General features: G+C 43.4%; 1 protein-coding gene across 1 annotated transcript in view; it reads left to right on the plus strand.

The window, feature by feature from the left end:
- The window catches only part of LOC124777409 (lysozyme-like), a 32,549-nt gene extending 19,551 nt beyond the window's left edge, over positions 1-12,998 (plus strand). Inside the window, exons 3-4 of the mRNA XM_047252805.1 lie at positions 5,157-5,230; positions 12,581-12,998. Coding sequence (XP_047108761.1) covers positions 5,157-5,230; positions 12,581-12,739 — 233 coding nt within the window. The 3' untranslated portion in view covers positions 12,740-12,998. The remainder of the gene's footprint in view (positions 1-5,156; positions 5,231-12,580) is intronic.
- Positions 12,999-17,944: the final 4,946 nt, after the last annotated feature.

The raw sequence follows: 17,944 nt of genomic DNA on the forward strand, positions 1-17,944 counted from the left end.
TAGGTATTAAAATCCATGGAGAAGAAATAAAAACTTTGAGGTTCGCTGATGACATTGTAATTCTGTCAGAGACAGCAAATGGCTTGGATGAGCAGTTGAACGGAATGGACAGTGTCTTGAAAGGAGGATATAAGATGAACATCAACGAAAGCAAAACGAGGATAATGGAATGTAGTCGAATTAAGTCGGGTGATGCTGAGGGTATTAGATTAGGAAATGAGACACTTAAAGTAGTAAAGGAGTTTTGCTATTTGGGGAGCAAAATAACTGATGATGGTCGAAGTAGAGAGGATATAAAATGTAGACTGGCAATGACAAGGAAAGCGTTTATGAAGAAGAGAAATTTGTTAACATCGAGTATAGATTTAAGTGTCAGGAAGTCGTTTCTGAAAGTATTTGTATGGAGTGTAGCCATGTATGGAAGTGAAACATGGACGATAAATAGTTTAGACAAGAAGAGAATAGAAGCTTTCGAAATGTGGTGCTACAGAAGAATGCTGAAGATTAGATGGGTAGATCACATAACTAATGAGGGGATATTGAATAGAATTGGGGAGAAGAGGAGTTTGTGGCACAACTTGACCAGAAGAGGGGATCGGTTGGTAGGACATGTTCTGAGGCATCAAGGGATCACCAATTTAGTACTGGAGGGCAGCGTGGAGGGTAAAAATCGTAGAGGGAGAACAAGAGATGAATACACTAAGCAGATTAAGAAAGATGTAGGCTGCAGCGGGTACTGGGAGATGAAGGAGCTTGCACAGGATAGAGTAGCATGGAGAGCTGCATCAAACCAGTCTCAGGACAAAAGACCACAACAACAACAGCATTCAATGAGTTTAATACATCTGTCGAAGTTACGTGAATGATAGACCTATAAGTCGCTCATCAATATAGTCAAGTAGGTATGAATTTGCCATATAACACGTTTGTCTGCATCACTGTCCGATAATATATCACGTTACTCATTTGTTATTAAAGCGTTCAAGTTTGACTTTGCATTATTTAAAACGTAGTCTAAGACAACTGTCAAAGTACACTAAATAAGTAACTATGAAGTTACGTAATAAGCCAATATTAAAAACATATCCGAAGTAACAGCAGTTGCGCATAGACAGTAGAAGTCAGTCGTCAAGAGTCAGCGCCCGACATTAGTTGTTTGTTGTACGACTACGATTAACATCAAAGTAATAACGTCTAATTCACCTCTGAAGCGAGTTAAACGGCTATGTATGTATTCAGAAAAGTGTGATAATTAACACATTATTTTAAACTAAAGTTATTGACGTAAGTTTTCTGCGTACTACTTGTGCATGTACTTCCCGAAATCAAATAACTGACCTGAGTAAAAACTAGAACTTATCATTGGTATCCCTCACTGAGGTGTTGTAGAAGCTGGCAATCCTATGAGAAAACTTCGACTCCACGAAAAACTACATTTATACGGCAATCCAAGTATTCATGTTATGATGACAAAAGGTGTCGGGCATTCTGCAGAAGGGAAAGTAGTATCGAGTCTGGGAGCCTAGGACTGAAACAACTCATCGCCAAACCCAACTAGATATCTTCTTATTTTTATTTTATTTATCAGCACGATATTATACGTACACAACAATCGTTGAGAGTCGCGGTACCCACCTTCTATGCAGATACGTCATCCTCACACAAAGTTCCGTAACATCCGTTAGAGTACAATCGGTGTTGTTTGAACAGTGTCACAGGCATGGAGAATGTTTGCAAGGAGATCCTCTTCACTTTCGACAAATGTTTAGTAGACGACCCGAGTCCGGAACACGACCGAGCGCGGCAGCGCGGGGTTAGCACACTGGACTCGCATTCGCCAGGACAACGGTTCAAACCCGCGTCCGGCCATCCTGATTTAGGTTTTCCCTGATTTCCCTAAACCACTTAAGGCAAATGCCAGGATGAGTGCTTTGAAAGGGCACGGTCGCTTTCCTTCTCCGTTCTTCTGTTGTGCTCCGCCTCTAACGACCTTGATGTCGACTAGACGTGAAGCACTGATCTCCTCCTCTGGAAGATGAAATCAGATGTATACGGGCCATCACTGAAAGAAGGATTTGAATTACTTTGATACAATATTATACACTTTTCTTTATTAATAACGTTTATATATGAAGGGCTTTTTCAGTAGTGGTACAAGTCCATTTTTGTTCATTCTGAGATACAGAGTCCTAAAGTTAAATGAGCGCTGAAAAATCTACAGTTGAGATACCAGAAATATTCAAGTATATATACTTGAATATTTCCTAAAGTTAAATGAGCGCTGAAACATCTACAGTTGAGATACCAGAAATATTCAAGGATGTATACTGCAGATTTTTCAGCTCTCATTTAACTTTAGGACTCTGTATCTCAGAATGAGCAAAAATGGACTTGTACCACTATTGAAATAAGCCCTTCATATTTTAACAGGTGTATCGTTAAAGATATATTTCACATCCTGATGACACGGGAGAGTACGTGATATAGCCATCCTGACTCCTGTAATATTGAATATGTTGCTGTTCTTGTGGTAGTTCAAATGATTCAAACGGCTCTGAGCACTATGGGACTTAATATCTGAGGTCATCAGTCCCCTAGAACCTAGAACTATTTAAACCTAACTAACCTATGGATGTTACACACATCCATGCCCGAGGCAGGATTCGAACCTGCGACCGTAGCAGTCGTGCGGTTCCGGACTGAAGCGCCTAGAACCGCTCGGCCACCACGGCCGGCTCTTGTGGTAGTTAATCAAAATAATGTTTTAATGCAACTCTGCACGCTAGTCTGTGAGGGAGACGCCTCCTTATCTCTGAATAGTCTATAGCCTACAGCTGCACCGTCCATCCATTTTAATCTGCTTACTGTAGTGCCTCCGATTATGTGGAAACTTTCTCACCAGTCGAAGTCCGCTAGCGCTATCTGACCTTAATGTCTATTACTTTCTACTATAAATACATCACTCATTGAACATCCACTGCTGAATAAGGGCATCCTTTTGATTTCTCCAAATACTCTAGCTGATCAAATGTATCCAAATGCCCAACGTAGTGCGGAATTGACTACTGTATGTCACGAAAGGCGGAACGATCTATATACGAGCAGCGTTTAAAAAGTCCGTGCGAAGTCCGAGAGATGGCACCACCGGCGCGTATCGAGGTCATCTTTAGTTAGTAGCATCTTTGTAAAGAACGCACACCAAGTTTCAGCCATATTGGTCTATTTCTTTGTGTTTGGCATTCGTGTGAATCGAGGAGGTCGAGTGATTGTGAGAAAATGAACGAAAAAGAATTTCGCGTGGTGATTTAACATTACTTTATGAAAGGCAAAACGCCCCAGGAGACTAAAGAGAAGCTTGATAAAAATTACAGTGACTCTGCACCTTCGATTAGAACAGTTTATAAGTGGTTTCAAAATTTTCGGAGTGGCCATATGGGCACAAGTGATGCTGAATGTTCTGGACGCCCTGTGGAGGTTACGACTACAGAAATCATTGATAAAATCCATGATATTGTGATGGATGACAGAAGAATTAAGGTGCGTAAGATTTCTAGTGCTGTGGGCATCTCGAATGATCAGGTACATAATATTTTGCATAAACATTTGGACACGAGAAAGCTATCTGCAAGATGGGTTCCACGATTGCTCACGCTTGACGCGTGGTGCTATACAGCATGGGAATGGTTTTCGTGGTTAGAGTATGGTCTCCTTAGTGTGTTTAAGGAAACCCTTAATGCAGAAGGATTTGACAGCGTTGTATACTGGGTACAGTAGAGGAACGGTTCGGACATAATGACTGATTGTATCAGCCTGGCAATTTACCCTGTCATAAACTAAAATCTGCTAATGGGTGGTTCGCGGATAATAACATTCCTGACAGCATCGAAGAAGGAACGACGGAAATAAAATAAAAGCTGAGGAGTGGGATTAAAATTCAAGTTGAAAGCCTATCAACGATAAGATTCGCTATTGAAATTGCTATCGTCAATGAAAGTGAAGGAGAATTACAGAATCTGTTGAATGGATTGGTTTCAGAACACATCGAAGAAAGACGAAAGAAGTGAGAAGTAGTAGGAATGCGAAAAGCGAGAAACTTAACATCAGGATTGCTGATCACGAAGTAGATGAAGTTAAGCAATTCTGCTGCCTTGGCAGCAAAATAACCAATGATGGAAGAAGCAAGGAGGACATGAAAAACAGGCTAGCACTAACATGAACGGCATTCCTGGCAAAATGAATTCTACAAGTATCAAACGTAGGCCTTAATTTGAGGAAGAAATTTCTGAGAACGTACCTTTGTATGACAGTCGTGGACTGTTGGAAAACTAGAACAGAAGAGAAGCGATGCATCTGAGATGTGGTGCTACAGAAAAAAGTTGAAAAATAGGTGGACTCATAAGGAATGTGGAGGTGTTCCGCAGAATCAGCGAGGAAAGAAATATGTGGAAAACTGCTAAAAAGAAAGGAAAGGATGATATGACTTGCTAAGATATCAGGGAATAACTACCGTCGTACTAGAGGGAGCTCTAGAGGGTAAACATTATAGTGGCAGACAGTGAAAGACCGTAACTGAACTCACTGGAACATCTTCGGGATGAGTCAGAACGTAGACTTCATGTTAGAACCCAGCGTCCAACAGCACTACCTTGACCTGTTTCGGCTCTTCAAGAAAATGGGCTACCATTCCACCACAGACATTCAGCCACTTTACAGAAGGGGTCATAAATGCGAAGGGTGGACACATCCCATATTACTGTCCACTGTTAGGTCCACTGTTAGGAGTCCGGATGTTTTTGATTAGACCTTTTCCACCTATGCGTGTCCATGTTAGTCCCTGCATATTTTGTAATATCTAATGTCTTCCAGTACGTCTTTCTTTCAGTCTGCTCTTATAATTTTTTAAATCGTCTATAATTCATAAGGATACTTGTCGATGATGTTAAGGTTCATGTTTTATTCTTCCGCAAGGGGAGAATGTCATGCTCTATTCACAATCTGATCGTGAGAGTAAATAAGGCCAATTAAAGGAAAAAAGTGTGGATAATAACTCTGTGATTGACTAATAAATGACAGGTGAAGGTTGTTTGTCGTCTGGAGCTATTTGTCGCTGACAGTGAGTACGACTGTTAGTGACGGCCGTCTTTTTGCTGTTGCAGCGTACGTGCGATGCGTCACGGAGCCGTTCTGTGCAGCGCGCGTCGTCCAAGGCTACATGTCCAAGTTCGGTCAGGTAAGTGGAAAACGCATGCCCGCAGTTATTTCTGTAGTGTGAAAATCCTAAACGATTACATTAGGCACCGTCTGTCTGAGTTTGACCATCCCCTACCGTGTGTTTCGCTCTATTCTGCCAGTGCTATAAATTTTTATTTCTTGATACATATTTATTATGCTGTAGCCAATATCCTGTTTCGATAATTTTACAATTGTTTTACCGCGTTAGGAAATTACGACAGTGCAAAAATCTGGCTATCATCCTCTGCAACTTTTACGTACGCCAATCGAAATGGACCGCCAGCCAACACCTCTACTATTATCACATTGGTCCTAATCTACCAACTAACAGACTACAATTTTATAAACAACATTCTTGCGAAGTTATCTGCTGACGTGTAATACTGCAACTATGAAGTAAATTTTTCTCTCCCTCTATTTCCTTTAGGCGGTAGTGGGTAAGTTAACGTTTTTTTGGCTACTTACTTATCATATTACCCATCCAAGACTATTTAGAGAATTTACAAAAAAGATGGAACAAAGCAATGCGATCTAAATCGAAGTCCGCTGCTCACCTATTTAAGTCCTAGTGACATGGATCCGAAGTCAGTACAAATTCCTTGAGGTAGGCGGGCTGTTTAACGTCTAGTGACTTGAGTCCGGAGTCAGTACGAGTCCCTTAGGGTGGACGGTAGACTTTTTTGTTTTGCTGTTGCAGTTTCAGAATTATGACATAGTCAAACATAAATATTTGGTGCTGTGATATGGCACTAATAATTAATGCCTGAGTAGCGTAACGCTGAAATTACAGCTATAGGCGAAATATGAAGTCCTCTTAAGCCATATCTCTTGATACATCCAGCCGACGTGGCACAGTATATTGACTTCATGATAACGTCAACCTGTAATACAGGGTTATTGAAACTTATCTAGAAAATTTCATGTAATTGTAAAGAGCTTCTATTCATGTAAATATTGTATGGTTATATTCATATAAACAGGAACTCAATAAGTGTTTTGTGCCATGTTCACAAATGTTCAGTGTGTGAACCGTTAGTCACACGACACTCAGGAAATCTATAGTCCAACTCAAAATGTTTTCCTCATCTGTTTAACTGATCTTTGGATGTTAATGTCCGTCCTCTGCTGTTGCCTTTACGAAAACATGCTCTTTAAACTTCTGTACCAACTCGTAAACGGATTGTCTGGTAGGTGGAACTTTCTTAAATGGGTTGCTGATTTTCCAACGCACTGCAATTGAAGACTCACTCTTGCAGAATTCCATCACGCAAAATTCATCCACCGTTGATCTGGCAGCCATGTTGCTGGAAATCATTGTAGTAGAAGAAACTTCTTGAGCTTTTATATATATATATATATATATATATATATATATATATATAATGGGAATATTTTTTTACAATCACCTGAAAGTGTCTAGATTATTTTGAATAACGTTGCAATTTTTTGTTAGGTATACTGTACTGAGAGAGAAGGAAGTATGAGTGTAGTTACTAACAGATTAGAGTCTACGAAACGACCTACACCAGGCAATATTCCTTAGCAAAATGCGTAAGTCTCACAATTACCTACACGGAACATCACCCTTCGCCGTTGTCGCGGTTATCAATTCCTAACATGAAACGATCACGCAATGGAAAACACTAAACAGGTTGTGTAAAATGTGTCCCACAAATGTGTCACAGGTTACACGTTGAGTACCGAATAAACGTTTTGGAATTAACTATTAGTTTATTACTCAGTTCAAGCACTAAAAAAAGTAAATCTGCATTACTAACCATAATTCGTTAAAAACTCCACATTATGTTTTTCTCTACATACAAAATGTTGTTCATGTGTGTGTGTGTTTTTTTTTTCTCCGTAGTCTGTTTTTTCTGACATGCCTGCGGCTGAAGATGTCATTCTCCATAGAGTAGCGTGCATCGCGAAAACTTTCCACCAGAATGTTAACAAGGTTAACACATTGACGCAAAGCGTTTTCGAATCTGATGCTAAGCACTGATAAATTGAACTTGTAAACAGAACTGGCCGCCAGAGTTAGCTCCAAAGAATCTCTGTTACGCGTGCTTAATGTAACGTAACTACAGGGTGAGGCAAAAGTCTGGATACACCACTATAAAAGTCGAATGGTGTGAGGAATCATAATGGCATCTGGTATGGGGTGTCTGTAAGTGGGAACCTAACTTCTAGAAGCTATGACGACAGCGGTGGCCATCCGCCATTTGGATTTGAGTCACGTGTTACAATGGGAAGCTGTTCATGTGGTACATCATTTTGAACTCCCTCTTTCTCAAGAATACACATGTGCAATTAAGATATCTTTATTTATGTAGAAGTTATGACTTGTTAAAGTTTAAGACACTATCAGAGTCGGCATTACAGCATATGCTCCACATGACCTCCATTGCACTGGACACACAACCTGAGTCTTTGCCAGTCTTGCTGCACACGTCGCAGGATTTGTGGGACAACAGAGACACACGCCTCCTCAATACGCCGGCAAAGGTGGCTTACATCGTTGATTTTTACCTCATACACAATTAATTTCAAATGACCCCACGGATAAAAGAGGTGTAAGATCAGGGTACCGCGGTGGTCATTCGATAGAACTGCTCCTTCCTACCCAGTGACCTCCAAACTGTTCCTCTAGAAATTCCCAGACTTCAGTAGCATAGTGGGGAGGAGCACCGCTTTCTTGGAAAAAGTTTGGGAAATCACCCTACAGATTCAACAGTGCATGTTAAGATACCTCTCCCCATTGAAGGTTCCATCAATACACAATGGAACCACGATTTTTGTGTCCCAAATCCCACACCAAACCACCGCTTTTTCATCACCAGCACCTTTACAGGGACACACCCACGAGCGGTTTGAATGTGATAAGTAACGATGATTCTGTTTACTTATATCTCCTTTCACATAAAAATTAGCTTCGTCACTGAACAGTACCTGTCGTACGAAGTTTGGATTCCTGTTACACCGATCCTGACCGCATTCTGCAAACTGCACTCGCCTATCAGTCATCCTCCGAGAGATTCTGTTGCAACTGTAACTTGTACGGCTGCCATTCGTGCGTGTGCAACGCTGACTGACACCGCATATTGTTGATGTGGACGTTTCACAGACGACGCCACAAATTGCTGTTGCAGTCTATTGTAGGTGGCTGTTCTTGGACGTCCATTGTGTAACTTGTCCACCACAGAAGCTCTTGCACGAAATTTGTCCAACAGCTTGGATACTGTCATACGTTAAATATCATTTCTTTCAGGATGCCGGGCTTTGAAGTCAGCAGCAGTCACTCTGGCACTTCGTCCACCAATCATTAACACAATTTCAATGCGTTCCTGTTGCGTTAGTGCCACTGCGGGTCACCTGTAACAGTAAACAGAATTAAACACCTCCTTATAATTGCAAACTTGAACAGGTCATAACTTCTACAAAATCTTAAAACTGATTTCACTTACAAATCCCTGAGCCCGCCCGGTTAGCCGAGCGGTCTAACGCGCTGCTTTCAGGGCTGGAAGGCGTGCCGGTCCCCAGCACGAATCCGCCCGGCGGATTAGTGTCGAGGTCCGGTGTGCCGGCAGTCTGTGGATGGTTTTTAAGACGGTTTTCCTTCTGCCTCGCCGAATGCTGGCTGGTTTCCCTTATTCCGCCTCAGTTACACCATGTCGGCGATTGCTGCGCAAACACTTCCTCCATGTACGCATACACTATTATTTCTCTACCACGCAAACATTGGCGTTACACTCGTCTGGTGTGAGACGCTCTCGAGGGGGGTAGGGGGTCGGGGGTGGGGGGAGAGGCTGTCCACTGGGGGCCCAATAACCCTGGGTTCGGTGTGGGGTGGCGTTGGGGTGAGTGGACTGCTGTAGCCTGTTGTGAGGTTGTGTACTACTGTGGTCTACGGCGGGGATGGAGCCTCTACGTCGTTTCTAGGTCCCCAGTTCCATACAATACACTACAATACATATTCCTGAGAAAGAGGCAGTTCAAAATAATGTGCCACATGACGCCCTTCCCATTTGAAACAGGTCACCCAAATCGGCGGATTTCAAGTTGGCCGCCGCTGTCGCCATAGCACCTACGAGATGCGCCCCCAAGTTACAGACACCCCGTACCAGACGCCATTATAATTCCTCAGACCGTTCGACTTTTATTGGGGTGTATCCAGGCTTTAGCCTCATCCTGTATAGCCATTCCAAAGACAAGGTTTTACATTTTAGCGAACAGACTCTCTCATCGCAAAAATAAAGTCGTGAATAACTAAGAGTTCCGGTATCTCTTTAGTTTTCTTCATCTTGATCTCAGAAAGTAGTTACCAAAAAGAATATACTGAAATCGTATCTCTGACCATGCTGCGCGTTAAACTGATGTCGATTGTTGCAACCAGGAAAATTTGCTGGAAATGTGAGTTTCTTCAAATTTTGTGTCATTTAAACCACAAACATTCGCAAAACAGCTGGGATGTTGATTCGCACAGTAATACAAAAATCCATTTATGCTGCCATCGTTTGTTATTTCTGTCTAGTTTTTTTTATAATTTGTGCTTATTGTTATGAAAAATCCTAAAAATACGTGCGGCAGCACTATAACGCTATGTAAATCTGCCACCGATATTTTATAAATCTATCAGAAACCGCAGCTAGGTTTTCGACTAGTGAGAGTGTAAAGAGGCAACTACTTTGCTGAATAGTTAAAATTCACAACTTCTTCATTTATCAGAATACTGAAGCAACTACGGGTTTAGTAAATGCAACTACATACTTTCTTTATTAGATAGCCCTCGAGAATAGGAATACAGCGATATAGCACCTATCAGTTGTCGTAGTGAGCGATGCTTACAACATAACCATTCTACGCGTAATGATCAAGGTTGCCAGTAAAGAGAAGTTCCACTTCTATCGACAAGTGAACATAGTCCTCGTATAACTGGGCTAGCCTCACCTTGGTAGAAAGAATTATACAGCCTATATGCATCCGAATGTTCATTTAAGGTATCATGTAAAAATATGAATAAAATCGGTCAAGAACTTTTTGAGATTTTTGCTAACAATTTTCTCCCTTTACATATTACATATATATTTCTGTATTTTAGGTGACAAGTACGTACATAAAAACATGCACGTATTAGAATCCAGCGTGTCGAAATTTCGAAGTACACGGTGAAGAACCGTTTTGATTCTTGAGTTTCTCCCGGCTTATTTGATAATCAAAATATCCACGGGTGTGCTGCCGGTTTATAGTTGTGACGACCACGGCGGACAGAGCCATCACACCGACGTCATCTCAGACGCCGTCGCAATCTGTTCCACCGCGCGACCGTGACGCGGGGCGCGGACGGCGGAGGGAGCGCGCCGCGGGCGGAGCGTATTTAAATCGGCCGCCGCCGCGACCAAACCCAGTTCCCTCTGAGCAGCCATAGCGTACGGATCTCCGTGCAGACACGTTCACAGGAGCTCAGTCCGTCAGTTCACCTGATGATGGCGACATGTATGATCGCCGAAATATTGTGCCCGTTGGACACTATAGACCGGCAGCACACCCGTGGATATTTTGACTTATATTTTTGTTTATATAGATGAACAAAGTCCAAATTAGAGCATCTCGAGAACTGAAGTATGGAGGGGATGTTAACTGATACCTGAAGCCACTGCACTGTGTTACTATCTTTTCTATATTTTAGATCTGAAAATGCCATAATTAAGCCGAAACCGTTCATTATAATGAAAACTATTGTGGTGCCACCGCCAGACACCATACTTGCTAGGTGGTAGCTTTAAATCGGCCGCGGTCCATTGGTACATGTCGGACCCGCGTGTCGCCACTGTGTGATAGCAGACCGAGCGCCACCACAAGGCAGGTCTCGAGATACGGACGAGCACTCGCCCCAGTTGTACGGACGACGTAGCTAGCGATGCACACTGACGAAGCCTCGCTCATTTGCAGAGCAGATAGTTAGAATAGCCTTCAGGTAAGTCCATGGCTACGACCTAGCAAGGCGCCATTAGCCTTACATAGCTTGTATCTAAAGAGTCTCACTTATATCGTCAATAGCGATGTACCAAGGGTGGATTAAAGTTAAGTATTACAGAAGCTACGTTCTTTTCTTTATAGCATTCATTACGTATCCTGTTACCGACCTATCTCTTGCCTGCGTAAACTAAACGCGTGCCTTTCGGCTTCCTCTCATTGTGTCTAGGCTGTCTTGTCTAGACACAACAACTATTTCCTCTTTTGTTAAAACTACATACTTACTTTCATTTTACTACTCTTTTTAAAAACCAGGCCTGCCTCATACGTACTCTGTTTTTATCATAAACAGTTTTGAAGTTCGACTTACACCAACTGGTTAACATTTGCACATGAACTCTTTGGTTTGTGTCAGGTGTACACTAAATGACAAGTTTGCGAGCAGACACGCAGACAAGTTTTGTATCGTTCTGATCTCAAAAAAATGAATTTTTAATACACGACAGACATGGCAGTGAAATACAGTTAAATGATTCGATCATAGTATCCGATAGATCCGTATTGCAATCATCGTTATGTTTGTGTATTTAAACATCTATTGGTTTTAATATTCTCCTCGTCGACAACTAAGTGTGACTAATTGGAGCACACTGATATGAGGGAAAGAGATCCAATACCACAGCTGTGTTGAGAAGACTTTTATTTTTTGTTTGATTTTTTTGAGTAATCAGTCGTCTGGCTGGTCTGATGCGACCCACCACGAATTCCTCTCCTGTGTCAATCTCTTCATCCAAAGTACCACTTGCAGCCTACGTTTTCAATTATTTGATGGGTGTATTCCAATCTTTCTCTTCCTCTACAGTTTTTACCCTGTACAGCTCCGTGTTCAAATGGTTCAAATGACTCTGAGCACTATGGGATTTAACTGCTGAGGTCATCAGTCCCCTAGAACTTAGACCTACTTAAACCTAACTAACCTAAGGTCATTACCCACATCCATGCCCGAGGCAGGATTCGAACCTGCGACCGTAGCGGTCGCGCGGTTTCAGGCTGTAGCGCCTAGAACCGCTCGGCCACTCCGGCCGGCCTTGAAAATCAAATAACGTAAGGTGTTTATCAGCATAATCATTCATAAATTTTTCTAAGGGGAGGTTTCAAGTTTCCATTATCAATCGCAACATCAGAACTGCCTCTTCTAGCGCCTTTACACGAGCTAATGTACATGCAGACTCCACGAAGGTCTACAGCACAGCCAAACCACTTCCTCCACGGGGAAAAGTTTCGAGATTGGCTAACCTGAAGGACATTGCTATCTTTTTGCTCTCTGACATACGGCGACATGGCCAGTAACAAAGCGCTGTCTGCTGTGTTGCAGGACTGCAACGGTGACCAGCGCATCGACTGCTTCGACTTCGCGGCGATCCACCGGCTGGGCGGCTACGGGTGCACGGGCGCGCTCGACTACAACTACCAGAGCCGCTTCATGCTGTGCCAGCAGCAGGTGGCGCAGCTGGTGGGCAACGGCCAGGGCTGAGGCGCAGCTCACCCCACCTCACCTGCCGGACGTCCAGTGATGACACACATACACACACACAGCGCAGTGGGCGCTTCTCCTCCTCACCTGTAACCACTTCAAGACTAAGAAGACTGTGCCAGCTTCTCTCACCTCATTTCATCTACACGATAGGTCAACACTTTGTCGTATACGCTTGCATCTCCATAATCACTCATGCCTTTTTTATTATTTATGTATTTGTAACGCTATATTATAGCCAATAAAGTGAAAAGTATAATTCTTGTTTTATTAAATCGTTCAACATCTTTTAATGTTGAAATGCATGCGATCACTGACCAGCGACAGCTACTGTACAAAAACAAAAAAAAGGAAAGAAATTATGTGGAGAAGATGCTGGTAACGGCAGTCACGAAGATAGGGCACAGCTTCCGACTTTAACACGCCAGAAATAATGCCTCATATCGAAATTACCGGCTGTGCCAATGAGACGTGGTCGTATTGTATACACAGTGGCACTTCATATCACCACGGCAATACTGGGCCAGTATGACGAAGACGAATGGGACCTGGGACATTCGTTCTTCATGGGGGTTCCACATATGCATACGTCAGTCTTGCTGCCATACGCAGAAGCGGGATGGCATGGTGCCGTCCCTGTGGCGCTTTCGTTGGGCGCACCACTGACACGCTCCTCTCTCTGCTGCAGCGCAGAAGGAAGCCGCACTAGTTGGCGCGGTGCTTACAGACCGTTCTGCTACAGACGTCACCACACAGTGTATACAGACACTTGTCTCCCTCCAAACCAGCCCTCTGCCTGTCTCAAAATACGTGACACTGCTGTGTAATTTTGACAAGCTGTCTCCCTTCGCGGGTGCTAGTCGCTTGGGGCCGTTCGAGACCTTACATTGCATTGAGGACGGTCTCCTGAAGACACATTCCCATGGCAGCTGAGAAATCATGTCCAAGGCGAGCAGCAGTATCGCGGATCGACAAACCATGGGCCACGATCCCGCTGTTGACGAATTCCATGTGCTGGTAGGCGTTCGTCCTTCTCACATTAGGCGTAATACCAACAACTCACGATCAGCATTCAACTGCGTCTCCTAACTAAGGAACCCACTGTAAATTTTTACCTTGTATACAAGAGGTAGATTTTTTGTGTCCTTTGTGCAGATTTGTTCGAATATTACTCATTTGCATGTCCAAGAATGTCCTACAATTGACACTAATTTGAAATGTGCTGTTTGTTGCCTTAGTGATGTTCCAATTTCAATAGCGAGCGGTCTACATAAGACATTAAATAACTCAACCGCAAATGACAATTTGTTCCAAGGCTGTGTAATTCGCACTCGATTGCCTGCTCATCAGGCAGGTGCGCTAACCACTGCTACTGGCACAGTGGCTTTGCATAACTGGACAGACTACCATAACACGCCTCCCTCCTCAGTCCAAATTCCCATTCACGCCCCATCTCACTCGGTATTCTCCGTAAACTCTAAAAGCGTTGCAGAGGCTCTCCAACTGTATACGAATAGCACCTCAGCATAAAATGAAATGGGTGATCCTGCCTGAAACGCAGACATAAGTGCTTTAATGAAAAGAAACTACATTATACCAGAGATCTCAAACATCGGTGATGTATCTACACAGGGTGGTCCATTGACAGTGAGCGGGCCAAATATCTCACGAAATAAGCGCCAAACGAAAAACCTACAAAGAACGAAACTCGTCTAGCTTGAAGGAGGAAACCAGATGGCGCTATGGTTCGCCCGCTACATGCCGCTGCCATAGGTCAAACGGATATCAACTGCGTTTTTTTTAATAGTAACCCCCATTTTTAATTAGATATTCGTGTAGTACCTAAGGAAATGTGAATGTTTTAGTTGGACCACTTTTTTCGCTTTGTGATAGATGGCGCTGTAATATTCACAAACATATGGCTCACTATTTTAGACAAACAATTGGTAACAGGTAGGTTTTTTAAATTAAAGTACATAACGTAGGTATGTTTGAACATTTTATTTCGGTTGTTCCAATGTGATACACGTACCTCTGTGAACTCATCATTTCTGAGAACGCATGCTGTTACAGCGTGATTACCTTGAAATACCACATTAATGGAATAAATGCTCAAAATGATGTCCGCCAACCTCAATGCATTTGGCAATACGTGTAACGACATTCCTCTCAACAGCGAGTAGTTCGCCTTCCGTAATGTTCGCACATGCATTGACAATGCGCTAACGCATGTTGTCAGGCGTTGTCGGTGGATCACGATAGCAAATATTCTTCAACTTTCCCCACGGATAGAAATCCGGGGACGTCAGATCCGGTGAACGTGCGGGCCATGGTATGGTGCTTCGACGACCAATCCACCTGTCATGAAATATGCTATTCAATACCGCTTCAACCGCACCCGAGCTACGTGCCGGACATCCATCATGTTGGAAGTACATCGCCATTCTGTCATGCAGTGAAACATCTTGTAATAACATCGGTAGAACATTACGTAGGAAATCAGCATACATTGCACCATTTAGATTGCCATCGATAAAATGGGGGCCAATTATGCTTCCTCCCATAATGCCGCACCATACATTAACCCGCCAAGGTCGCTGATGTTCCTCTTGTCGCAGCCATCGTGGGTTTACCGTTGCCCAACAGTGCATATTATGACGATTTACGTCACCGCTGTTGGTGAATGACGCTCCGTCGCTAAATACAGGGCTATTACAAATGATTGAAGCGATTTCATAAATTCACTGTAGCTCCATTCATTGACATATGGTCACGACACACTACAGATACGTAGAAAAACTCATAAAGTTTTGTTCGACTGAAGCCGCACTTCAGGTTTCTGCGGCCAGAGCGTTCGAGAGCGCAGTGAGACAAAATGGCGACAGAAGCCGAAAAAGCGTATGGTGTGCTTGAAATGCACTCACATCAGTCAGTCATAACAGTGCAACGACACTTCAGGACGAAGTTCAACAAAGATCCACCAACTGCTAACTCCATTCGGCGATGGTATGCGCAGTTTAAAGCTTCTGGATGCCTCTGTAAGGGGAAATCAACGGGTCGGCCTGCAGTGAGCGAAGAAACGGTTGAACGCGTGCGGGCAAGTTTCACGCGTAGCCGCGGAAGTCGATGAATAAAGCAAGCAGGGAGCTAAACGTACCACAGCCGACGGTTTGGAAAATCTTACGGAAAAGGCTAAAGCAGAAGCATTTCTTAAACAGGAGATTGGAAAACCGATGGATCGGTCGTGGTGGAGATCATGATCAACAATTCATGTCATGGCCTCCACGCTCTCCCGACTTAACCCCATGCGATTTCTTTCTGTGGGGTTATGTGAAAGATTCAGTGTTTAAACCTCCTCTACCGAGAAACGTGCCAAAACTGCGAGCTCGCATCAACGATGCTTTCGAACTCATTGATGGGGACATGCTGCGCCGAGTGTGGGAGGAACTTGATTATCGGCTTGATGTCTGCCGAATCAATAAAGGGGCACATATCGAACATTTGTGAATGCCTAAAAAAACTTTTTGAGTTTTTGTATGTGTGTGCAAAGCATTGTGAAAATATCTCAAATAATAAAGTTATTGTAGAGCTGTGAAATCGCTTCAATCATTTGCAATAACCCTGTAGAACGCGTGCAAAGAATCTGTCATCGTCCCGTAATTTCTCATGTTCCCAGTGGCAGAACTGTACACGACGTTCAACTCCTGGTGCATAGAAGTATGGTACGGGTGCAATCGATGTTGAAGTAGCATTCTCAACACCGACATTTTTGAGATTCCCGATTCTCGCACAATTTGTCTGCTATTGATGTGCGTATTATCCGCGACAGCAGCTAAAACACCTAATTCGGCATCATGATTTGTTGCAGGTGGTGGTTGACGTTTCACATGTGCCTGAACACTTCCTGTTTCCTTAAATAACGTAACTATCCGGCGAACGGTCCGGAAACTTGGATGATGTCGTCCAGGATACCGAGCAGCATACACAGCACACGCCCGTTGGGCATTTTGATCACATTAGCCCTACATCAACACGATATCGACCTTTCCCGCAATTGATAAACGGTCCGTTTTAACACGGGTAATGTTTCACGAAGCAAATACCGTCCGCACTGGCGGAATGTTACGTGATACCACGTACTGATACCTTTGTGACTATTACAGCGCCATTATCACAAAGCGAAAAAAGTGGTCCAACTAAAACATTCATATTTCTTTACGTACTACACGAATATGTAACAAAAAATGGGGGTTCCTGTTTTAAAAAAAACGTAGGTGATATCCGTTTGACCTATGGCAGCGCCATCTAGCGGGCGAACCATAGCGCCATCTGTTTTTCCCCTTCAAGCTAGACGAGTTTCGTTCTTTGCAGTTTTTTCGTTTGATGCTTATTTCGTGAGATATTTGGCCCGGTCACGATCAATGGACCATCCTGTATATACGCAGACTGAAGTGACGAATGAACATTTGTACGAAGGACAGGATTCGAAAGCAGATATCCTGCTTGCTAGGCAAATGCCTAACCACTACGTGATCCTGCCACAGTGACTTTGCACAACTCGACGTTGTATGCACTCAAGAAGTCGTTGGAAGTAGTCAACAGAAATATTGAGCCGTGTTGCCTCTGTAGCTGTCCACAATTGCGAAAGTGTTCCCGGTGTAGGATATTATTCACGAACTGGCCTGTCGATTACGTACCAAAATGTCAGATAGGATTCATGTCGGGCGATCTGGGTGGCCAAATCATTCTCTCGAATTTTTCAGAATGTTCTTCAAACTAATCACTAACAAATTTAGGCCGGAGACATGGCACACTGTCAGCCATAAAAATTCCATCATGAATGGCTGCAAATGGTTTCCAATCGATTTTGTTGGACCACAGGACGAGTTCATTCCATGCAAACACAGCCCACACTATTATGGAACCAGCATCTGCTTGCACAGTACCTTGGCACTTGGGTCCATGACTTTATGGGTCTGTGGCACACTCGAACCCTGCCATCAGCTCTTACCACCTGAAATCGTGACTTATCTGACCAGGCTAAGGATGTCCACTTGTATAAGGTCCAGCTGATATGGTCAAAAGCCCAGGAGAGGCGCTGCAGGCGATCTCTTACTTTTAGCAAGCGCACTCGCGTCCGTCGTCTGCTGCTATAGTCCATTAATGGCAAATTTCGCCGCACTGTCCTGGCGGACACGTATATCG

This window comes from Schistocerca piceifrons, chromosome 2, assembly GCF_021461385.2.
Source record: "Schistocerca piceifrons isolate TAMUIC-IGC-003096 chromosome 2, iqSchPice1.1, whole genome shotgun sequence".
NCBI lineage: Eukaryota > Metazoa > Arthropoda > Insecta > Orthoptera > Acrididae > Schistocerca > Schistocerca piceifrons.